We start from the raw sequence: 10,495 nt of genomic DNA, 5'->3' as shown, positions 1-10,495 counted from the left end.
GTTACCATGTAAGAGAGAGAGAGAAAACTCCAAGACCGTTGTCCTAAACTATTAATCCGACTGACATGCACCATGCGATGATGATGAATACAGATCGTAACCAATCGCGTTCTCTTCGAACCCATAAACGTGGGTGATGCAGGAGTGAGTGAGACCACTTACGGTGAGGAGGATGATGCTTGGTGGCTTCATTGGATACTCGGGAGGTAGAACGATGCGGCCGTGGTAGATCCCCCCGTCGAAGTCTGAATCCGGAGGCCCGCGGACTGAGAAGTGCCACTCAAACAGGTTATCCTAAAACAAACATGAACACACACATTGTCCCAAATACAAAAAAGCCATCCCAACCTTAGAGAACTCAATAAGTCAGGAGTAATAATATATATTATAATATAAAAACACAACAAGGCTTGATGTAATAAGAAGGAAATCCACAGTCGCTCCCTCCAGGAATTATATCAAAATGTGCAATGAAACTTGCTGAGACGTGTTTTTGTTTTTTTTGTGTGGTCACTTCATGAGTTTTCTGTGATCCGATAGCTAGCCAATGGTAAAAAGACCAGGTCTAGATGCCCTGAGAAACGTTTTCGAGACGGATATAAATCCGATGGTCCGAACCCCTTCAGGAGGAGGTCTGGGACGCGTTTCAGATAAAACTGGACAGGTGTAAATGCATGTGGTTGTTCAAGCCACATACGTCAGCGTTACACTCCTCCCAAACGTCACTCGCAAGTGACTCATGAGTCACTCACATCGCGCCAGAAACGGAAATGAGGTAAAATATATTTGCATTTTGGGTGGGAGGAGAAAGATTGGATCGATATCCGATTCGCCGAGACGCATTTATGTGGCCTGATGTAAATGGAACAGTTTTAACGAATCAGATAGCTATCGGATCAGAGAAAACACATGAAGTGACCGGGTGTAAAAAGGCCCTTAGACTCCTAACACAAGTAAATGTCTGACAGCTTTACTCGTGTTCGACACGTGACAATGGTTAGAGGGCTTTAGCTGAATTAACATCGCCATGACGCTGATGTCATATCTGCAGAAAATCTTCATTCCTTGCAAATTTCTGGAACAATCGACGTGTTGTGCTGATGACAGACATGATAATCGTGTTAAACCTTGACAATATTCGCAAATTTAAAAACACTAAAAAAAAAAAAACGACGACACTTTTCTGACCTTTAAAAATCCCATCTCTTCACCTTTCCACTTCCGAGTCAAGATCATCGCCACGATGTGAAAACTGTAGCGCTGTGCGATGCGGTTAGGAAGCCACGAGTGCCGTTATCTCTTTGCTATAAGAAGCGCTTGCCAGTTAGGCCGTTTATTTTGTGCACGACGCCACAAAGCTCAAAATGCTTCTGCTAACAAAAGCCCTGATTAAGTTTCCCTGGCTGAAGCTCACCTCCAGAGGCTGGGCGTGATAGTGCTCAGTGGGATCTCGCAGTTCAGCTGCTTCCTTCATCAGCCTCTTCACCGCTGAAAGATACGACAGAACATTTATTATATGTTTATACATTCTGACTCATCATCACACAGACACTTTCGGCGGAACGCTTACTCGTTAAACCCGGATCTGTTCGGAAAAAAACATCCTCAGATTTACGTCCGTGCTCGAAGTTTTGACGGTTTGATTCTTCAGATTATATATTGCTCCGTGTTCGATGTGCTGGAGCCAAAAGTATTTACTGCAGCAAACTCCTGCTTTAATGTGTTTCGTTTATTTTCTGTTTATTTCATTTATTCTGTTTATACATCAGCAGAGCTACGTTCAGTCAAGTGTAAATTGAGAGTAACACCAGACATTATAATCAGACACACACAAACACACACACACACACACACACACACACACACACACACACACACACACACACACACAGCCTTATTTATTACGCTGGTAAGTGCTTTTACAAAAGAAACTTGCCATTAGTGAAAATCCCAGAATAAACGTGTGTAGCCTACTAGTGCTCCTGAGTGTGTGAACTCGGCCTCGACCTCGACTTGAATCCTACAATTTATGTGCTTTTAGAAACACGGTCAAGTTTAAATTGCTTATTTTTATTATGGTAAGTTGATGCCCCGAAGCTCCAGAGCGACTTAGAGAGAGCTTTTGTGTTCTTTTTCTCATGCTAGTTCACAGGGTCAGGAACTAAAAACTCCATCAAGAACTTTTTTCTTTTAAGGTAATTAACGTTAATTATTGACAGGGGAAAAGGAATGTAGTGTATAATAATCAAAAGATCTCTCTCTGTCTCTCTCTCTGTCTCTCTCTCTGTCTCTCTCTATCAGTCTGTATGACTTTGTCTCCGTTTGTCTCTCTCTCCCCCTCTCTCTCTCTCTCGTTCTTTTCACAGAAATCCCTCATGCCAGACTCCGTGCTCTGCTGCTCTCTTCATGAGATAATAAACACCATTTTCTGCACACACACAGTGCTTCACAGGGTTCTCCTCACTCACGTTCTCCACGGGGAAGCGCCCGTGATGCTCCACATCACCCTGCTGCTCTAATCATTGCTGTCCAAAAGAGAGAAATAATTAAAGCTGCAGAACGAGCGTGTGTTTGCTTCTGCGCCGAAACCGGATCGGATGGACGGAATAGTGCAAGGAGGAAAATGCAGCAGAGTCGTACTGCATGTTGAAAAGTGCATCAGCTGAGACATACAACGGAGGCAGGAGAAACGCATTAGATCGTATCTGGGGGAGGTCGGATCTGGGGGAGATCGGATAAGGGGATGCCCAGCTGAAAGGATTTGTCTTGGGCCAGATGATTCCCAGCTGCTTCCCTGTTGCAGTCTCTCTCTCTCTCCTTCTCCTTCTCTCTCTCTCTCTCACACACAGTGTGAGCTTTTCTCTGCAATTACAGGGAACACCACACTCTATGTCTTGTTCTCCAGGGACTAAGCTTCACATATGTTAATCGGGAAATTGCGAAACGTGATTGATTGCTCTGCCAAAGTCGAGTCGAGGCACGCACGTGTTAATGAAGGAGGAAAATTGTGCCCTAATTTGCGTGCGTAAAGAACAGAAATGAAAAACAAGAAAAAACTTAAAATAGAAGAGATAAGCAGCTGCTGCTAGGCTGGTGCAAACTCAGATGGTTTCAGATAGAAACTTCTGAGAGGGGAAATGTGTAAAAAAACAGAGAGAGAGAGAGAGAGAGAGAGAGAGAGAGAGAGAGAGAGAGAGAGAGAGAGAGAGAGAGAGCAGTGAGAAAACACTAACTCTAAAGAAAGATCTAATAATGAAAAAAACTGAAAAGAAAGAGAGAAAGGAATAAATGCCCAAGCAGTGTTTAAAACTGTATATACACTGGTGTTTAAAGCTGTATATACACTGGTGTTTAAAGCTGTATATACACTGGTGTTTAAAGCTGTATATACACTGGTGTTTAAAGCTGTATATACACTGGTGTTTAAAGCTGTATATACACTGGTGTTTAAAGCTGTATATACACTGGTGTTTAAAGCTGTATATACACTGGTGTTTAGAGCTGTATATACACTGGTGTTTAAAGCTGTATATACACTGGTGTTTAGAGCTGTATATACACTGGTGTTTAGAGCTGTATATACCCCGGAGCGGTGTTTAAAGCTGTATATACACTGGTGTTTAAAGCTGTATATACACCGGAGCGGTGTTTAAAGCTGTATATGCACTGGTGTTTAAAGCTGTATATACACCGGAGCGGTGTTTAAAGCTGTATATGCACCGGAGCGGTGTTTAAAGCTGTATATGCACTGGTGTTTAAAGCTGTATATACACTGGTGTTTAAAGCTGTATATACACTGGTGTTTAAAGCTGTATATACACTGGAGTGGTGTTTAAAGCTGTATATACACTGGTGTTTAAAGCTGTATATACACTGGTGTTTAGAGCTGTATATACACTGGTGTTTAGAGCTGTATATACACTGGAGTGGTGTTTAAAGCTGTATATACACTGGTGTTTAAAGCTGTATATACACCGGAGCGGTGTTTAAAGCTGTATATGCACTGGTGTTTAAAGCTGTATATACACTGGTGTTTAAAGCTGTATATACACTGGTGTTTAAAGCTGTATATACACTGGAGTGGTGTTTAAAGCTGTATATACAGTGGTGTTTAAAGCTGTATATACACTGGTGTTTAGAGCTGTATATACACTGGTGTTTAGAGCTGTATATACACTGGTGTTTAGAGCTGTATATACCCCGGAGCGGTGTTTAAAGCTGTATATACACCGGAGCGGTGTTTAAAGCTGTATATACACTGGTGTTTAAAGCTGTATATACACTGGTGTTTAAAGCTGTATATACACCGGAGCGATGTTTAAAGCTGTATATACACAGGAGTGGTGTTTAAAGCTGTATATACACCGGAGCGGTGTTTAAAGCTGTATATACACCGGAGCAGTGTTTAAAGCTGTATATACACTGGTGTTTAAAGCTGTATATACACCGGAGCGATGTTTAAAGCTGTATATACACTGGTGTTTAAAGCTGTATATACACTGGTGTTTAAAGCTGTATATACACTGGTGTTTAAAGCTGTATATACACAGGAGTGGTGTTTAAAGCTGTATATACACCGGAGCGGTGTTTAAAGCTGTATATACACCGGAGCAGTGTTTAAAGCTGTATATACACTGGTGTTTAAAGCTGTATATACACCGGAGCGATGTTTAAAGCTGTATATACACTGGTGTTTAAAGCTGTATATACACTGGTGTTTAAAGCTGTATATACACTGGTGTTTAAAGCTGTATATACACTGGTGTTTAAAGCTGTATATACACTGGTGTTTAAAGCTGTATATACACTGGTGTTTAAAGCTGTATATACACTGGTGTTTAAAGCTGTATATACACTGGTGTTTAAAGCTGTATATACACCGGAGCGGTGTTTAAAGCTGTATATACACTGGTGTTTAAAGCTGTATATACAACGAAGTGGTGTTTGAGGCTGTATTAACACTTGTGCGGTATTTGAAGCTTTATAAACACTGGAGCGGTGTTTGACGCTGTATTAACACTTGTGCGGTATTTGAAGCTTTATAAACACTGGAGCGGTGTTTGACGCTGTATTAACACTTGTGCGATATTTGAAGCTTTATAAACACTGGAGCGGTGTTTGACGCTGTATTAACACTTGTGCGGTATTTGAAGCTTTATAAACACTGGAGCGGTGTTTGACGCTGTATTAACACTTGTGCGGTGTTTGAAGCTTTATAAACACTGGAGCGGTGTTTGACGCTGTATTAACACTTGTGCGGTATTTGAAGCTTTATAAACACTGGAGCGGTGTTTGACGCTGTATTAACACTTGTGCGGTATTTGAAGCTTTATAAACACTGCTAACACAAAGGAGTGAATTCTGCTGCTTTATGGCTTGTTGACACATCTGATTAGGAGAGATGTCTTTTTCCTGCCACAATGATGCAATCATTTCTGTATGAAGGAAATAAAAAAAAAAAAAAAGCAGACTGTCTTTCTTCATCCAGATCAGTGTGCAGTGGGAGAGAAGCAGCATGAAGATGGATGATTATGTGCTCTGAATTGCTTGGTGCTTCAGAAGAACTCGTCCACTTTAACTGCCCTTCTCCAGCACATTCATTCACATTTAGTCACAGAGGCTGAGGGACATTATCAGAGGGCCACATGAGCCAGAATGAGAGGAGCACGGAGGAGACAAAACAAATTTAATCACGTTCGCAGCACGCTTTCGGTCTTCTGTGCTGTGATTAGACTGAAGTCAGTGAGGAAGCAGGACTTCGAGTTTAATTCCTCATTAAAGAGTCAGTGTGAAATATAGAGCAGGAGAAGTGATAGAAACTGCAATGACAAAACAGTGTGATCTCTATACTGAACACACTGCTGATCAGTCTGTCCCCAATAAAACCAAACAAGGAGAGAGAGAGAGAGAGAGAGAGAGAGAGAGAGAGAGAGAAATGAAAGACGAAGAAAGATGGAAGGAGAGAAATAAGAGAGGAAAACCATTTAGAAAGAAATAATGAATAATAAAAGTGAGAGACAGAAGAAAAAACCCTATAATTTCAAGCAGCTCCGTGATGTATGGACACTGCACGTGTGTGTGTGTGTGTGTGTGTGTGTGTGTCTATAGCTTCCATTACCTTTAGCTCATTACCGAGAGAACATTCTCTGCTCCAGTACTGTGGGTCACTTAGCGCTGCGGTCTACATATCAGCCTTCTTCAGCTACACATCTTATCCCACCTCTACACTGCTGATGAAAAGCTACGACACGATGGAGAGAGACAGAAAACTGAACCCGCTCGGATTCTCGCGCAGCGGGAGCCCATTATGGATGCCGCTATGGATGTGCGAGGCATGCTGGGTAATGAGCGCCTGGAGACAAGTTCGACAGGCTTTGATCAGCAGGCAACAAGTGAGACAAGAAGAGAACTGGAGAAGAGAAAGAAATAGAAAGAGAGACACGGAGACAGAGAAGGTACGAGAGGATTGGAGATGGATTGACCGGGATCGACTGCCACAGTAAATGCCAGTGAGGCTAACACGGGCGAGTCTATAAGGAGTTGACATCACCTCGGTTCCCACTGAGGTGTAACAGGCTGTAGGGAAGTGTAGTCCTCAAAGATAAAGATAAGAAACGTGGAGGAAATGTGCGATTCCCAGCAAACAGAAAGAAGCTGCGATTGTTTTCATTGACGGTTACATATTTCAGTCAGCAAGTAGACCGCATATAAAAGCATTTGCATATCTTGAGGCTTAAAACAGCACATGAAACAACTGTACAGCTGTCCATTTGCATTATGCAGCTGCTTCTACTCATAGTTTTAGCCTGAGCACATGTTTAATAGTCCGTTTGCTCGGGGTTAATGCGGCTCAGCACATTAACAACAGCATTAGCCTGCTAGTTTTTATGACCATTATTTAGGTGATTTAAATCTCTCAGTGTTTGCTCTGGGCCTTGAAAGCTACTACGTTAGTTAAAGCCAATCCTCTGGTCACTCTCAATATTTCGGAAGCTTGTTTTGCTCCCGCTGTGCTAAGTTGTTTGTACACACTCGTAAATGAGCCGAGAAAACATGAGGAAAACCGAGCCGTGGACGTGGGAGGCATCGCTCGGGTTCTTGCAAGAGATGACAGGAAGAGACAAGTGCGGTCGCTGCGGGATATGAAAAGAAGCGTGTGAACTCTCGACCCATTCCTTGGAGACGCGATGCTGTCCTGGCAAATCCTGTGATATACGGTATTATGACAGCTAAGTCGCTGCCTACCCTGCTGCCTCTCTCACTCTCTCTCACTGAAGGTATGTTTCCATCCCGATTTGAAAGAAACGTCAGAAAGAACAGCTACAGAGTGCAAATGTGTGCACTTTGGGGAAATGTTTTGCAAAGAGCACTAAAAAAAACAGAATCACCACAATTCTTCATGTGATAACTGACACGATGGACAGGTCTGGCAGAGGGCAGAGACCCCTAACGTGGGATATTACAAGGCTGTGCAAATAAACGGCTTACATAACAGTTTACGAGTGTCCTTCAAAAGCTCTGGACTACGAGGAATACCCAGAGTGCTGTGCAAAGCAATTATAACACACACACACACACAAAATTATGGGGTGTGTTAACAAAATGGTGCATCACAATTAAGAGATTTTAAGCAAGTCACCATAGAAATTTGACAATGATTGTGTTTTTACTTATTAAAGAACACCACATCATAGTTTTCTTTGCAAGCACAGGAGTGTTAAATGATGACAAACATATTTAAAAAGAAATACATCAAAAACTTGGTAAACATGTCACGCCTGAGCTTCAACAGGTACCATTTTTTCCCTATTATATCTGAGGGTTTCATATTAACCACCTTACACTTCATGACCTACAGCATGTCATAATGATCTAAAAGCACTCAAATACGACAATAAAACATCCTTACGCTTTTCAGGCTGTTAGAGAATACGAAAGTGAAGGTGTGACAAAAATAAAGGAGGATCTTTTCTTTTTAGTTTCCTTACAGATTTTGAGCCTAAAGTAAAACCAGTCTACCGGGGTTTATAGCACAGGCTGTAAAGTGAGCCACCTGTTTGTGTACTGAAACACACCTTCAACAGGTGCTTCGTTCTCTTACACATAGCTCGTATGATAGACTTTCCTCCACTAGTTACACTACTAGTTACACCTATTACCGATACTAATAATAATACTTCCTGGTGTACAACTGGTTTGGATTCAGGATTCTGTCTAATGGCACATAAGGACATTTCACACTGCACCTCACTTTTGACTCTGGATAACCTTTCTATTCATAATAACACACTGTGGTGTTTATAACAGGTTATAATCAAACCCTTCGTTGTCAACCAAATGAGGACGAGGTTCACTTTTGAGTCTGGTTCCTCTCGAGGTCCCTAAAGCTTCCTAAAGCGTTTCACGTAACGACGGCTGGATTACGGTTAAAAAATAAATACGCACTGGGATTATCAGAGGGAAGAAAGCGATTTTAAAAAATTCCCTTGCCTTTGAAAAATGTATTCAATCATTTATTAGACTCAACGTATCATCTGCCACAGCAATGCTGAAGTCTCTATTCAGACCAAATCAGAATTCATTTTATATAAAAGCAACTTGTGTAATTTTCTATGCTGGACTTAATGGATTCAATTTTGTTTGTATAGTGCTTTTAACAATGGACATTGCCTCGTAGCAGCTTTACAGAACAAAATGTGCAAAACGTTTAGCATCATAGAAAGATTAATATTATAGAAAGATTCAAGATGAATATTAGACTTATATTTTAAATGTGTTCGTATTTATCCCTAATGAACAAGCCTGAGGTGAATGTGGTGAGGAAAAACTCCCTTAGATGGAAGCTTTAGGAACCTCGAGAGGAACCAGACTCAAAAGTGAACCTCGTCCTCAATTGGTTGACAACGAAGGGTGTGATTATAACCTGTTATAAACAACACAGAGTGTTATTATGAATAATAATCGTTGCAGAGTGCAGCACAACTATGTGACCTTTTCTGGCAAAAAAAAGTTTGTTAAACATTTACGGAAGTGTCACAGTATTTTATTTTATCATGACAGGGTGTGTGTCTTGTTTTGTTTTGGGGGTTTTTCTCAGAGTGAAAAAACCTCAGACTGCTGACATCAACGACAACAGGAACTTAAATATTTTTGCTGACATGTTTTTCTTTAGTGTATAAGAGGTTTAAAAGAGGTGTATAACAGGCTGTTTAAGACGAACACAACACTCCGTGTCACAGTACACTATAGAGGAAGGAATATATTATATAAATAAATAATTCCTAAACATAGTAATAAGGCATGTGATGCACACATGTAAAATCCACCTGTAACTACATGACAAACACGGATATAAGACAAAACCCGTGCCAAAATCTAGTCTAATAACATTAACATAGCATTAAAAAACCTCTCAGATAGTGTGTTAAAAGTTATTATTATTATTATTATTATTATTATTATTATAAATCAACGCATTTTTGTATGCTTCCATCTCTCTGGTGTTTAAACACAGCTTTCTATACACTGTTCTAGCTCTCTATGTTAAGGACAAATACATATTCCGTAATAAATGTAAACAAAACCTGTTCTTATAAAAGCCTGATAAACATAAACATAAACATACTGCCCCTGTAGCTAGAATGCTAACCTTAAACCAAGCTAAAATGACACATTAATACATATTGGAAGTAAAAAACCTCAGTTATTTATCTCACCCGGACTCTTGAGGTTGTATTGGCCCTCCATGTTGACACGATAAAATAAAAAATAAATTAAAAAACGACGTGTTTTTGTGATCCCAGGCTCACACTATAGACGGCTAGCTTCTCCTGTTAGCCTGTTAGCATTAGCCTCACAGCTTGGGCTTGTGTGCTAATTAGCCTGTTAGCTTACAGAGTCTTGTTTTTCAGTATGTCCTGAATACCGAGCTGCCTTTTATTTGCCCCGACGGCGTGTATGTACAAACTGACGTGGCAGAAACTCAGAGACGTGGTGAGAAAGTGAAATTCTGCCCCGTTTCCTCCCACTAACAGGCGCTGAAAAAGCGAAAGCAGGAACAAACTTAAAGATTTTGAATGGCAAAACTTTATTTAAACACATTTAAAGTGTCCCCTGAATTCAGAATTTGTGTTTCAAAAAAAATTTAAAAAAAAAATTGTACCTTTAATGTTCTGGAGAGTATATAAGGACAATAAAAGCCGACATTGGTGACTTTGCTAACTTAAGTATATTTTCTATGACTCATCCTGTACTTGTTTTGTGTTCATCCAATGAAATGCTTTATAGAATGTGAACGTCTCGTGCTCTAGAAACAGCACCATGTTAGCATATGCTGCATTTCAGGAACGTATAAATCTTTACAAATGCAACGTCGATGTGAAATTCCAACTACCAACTCTGTTTATGGTGTGACCTCGAATCAAGTATGTCAAGTCAAGTCAGGAAGCTTTAATTGTCATCAGAATCAGAATCAGAATCAGGTTTATTGGCCAAG

The 10,495-nt window shown here is 40.6% G+C and overlaps 1 protein-coding gene across 1 annotated transcript in view; it reads right to left on the bottom strand.

The window, feature by feature from the left end:
* The window catches only part of ube2j1 (ubiquitin-conjugating enzyme E2, J1), a 20,435-nt gene extending 10,366 nt beyond the window's left edge, over nucleotides 1-10,069 (bottom strand). The window contains exons 1-3 of the mRNA XM_027152419.2: nucleotides 9,717-10,069; nucleotides 1,415-1,488; nucleotides 163-294 (exon numbers count right to left, since the gene is read on the bottom strand). Of these exons, the coding sequence (XP_027008220.2) occupies nucleotides 163-294; nucleotides 1,415-1,488; nucleotides 9,717-9,747 (237 nt within the window). The 5' untranslated portion in view covers nucleotides 9,748-10,069. The remainder of the gene's footprint in view (nucleotides 1-162; nucleotides 295-1,414; nucleotides 1,489-9,716) is intronic.
* Between the last annotated feature and the right edge of the window lie 426 nt (nucleotides 10,070-10,495).

The sequence above is a fragment of the Tachysurus fulvidraco genome, chromosome 9 (assembly GCF_022655615.1).
Source record: "Tachysurus fulvidraco isolate hzauxx_2018 chromosome 9, HZAU_PFXX_2.0, whole genome shotgun sequence".
Lineage (NCBI taxonomy): Eukaryota > Metazoa > Chordata > Actinopteri > Siluriformes > Bagridae > Tachysurus > Tachysurus fulvidraco.
This window is presented reverse-complemented; position numbering and strand designations above follow the sequence as displayed.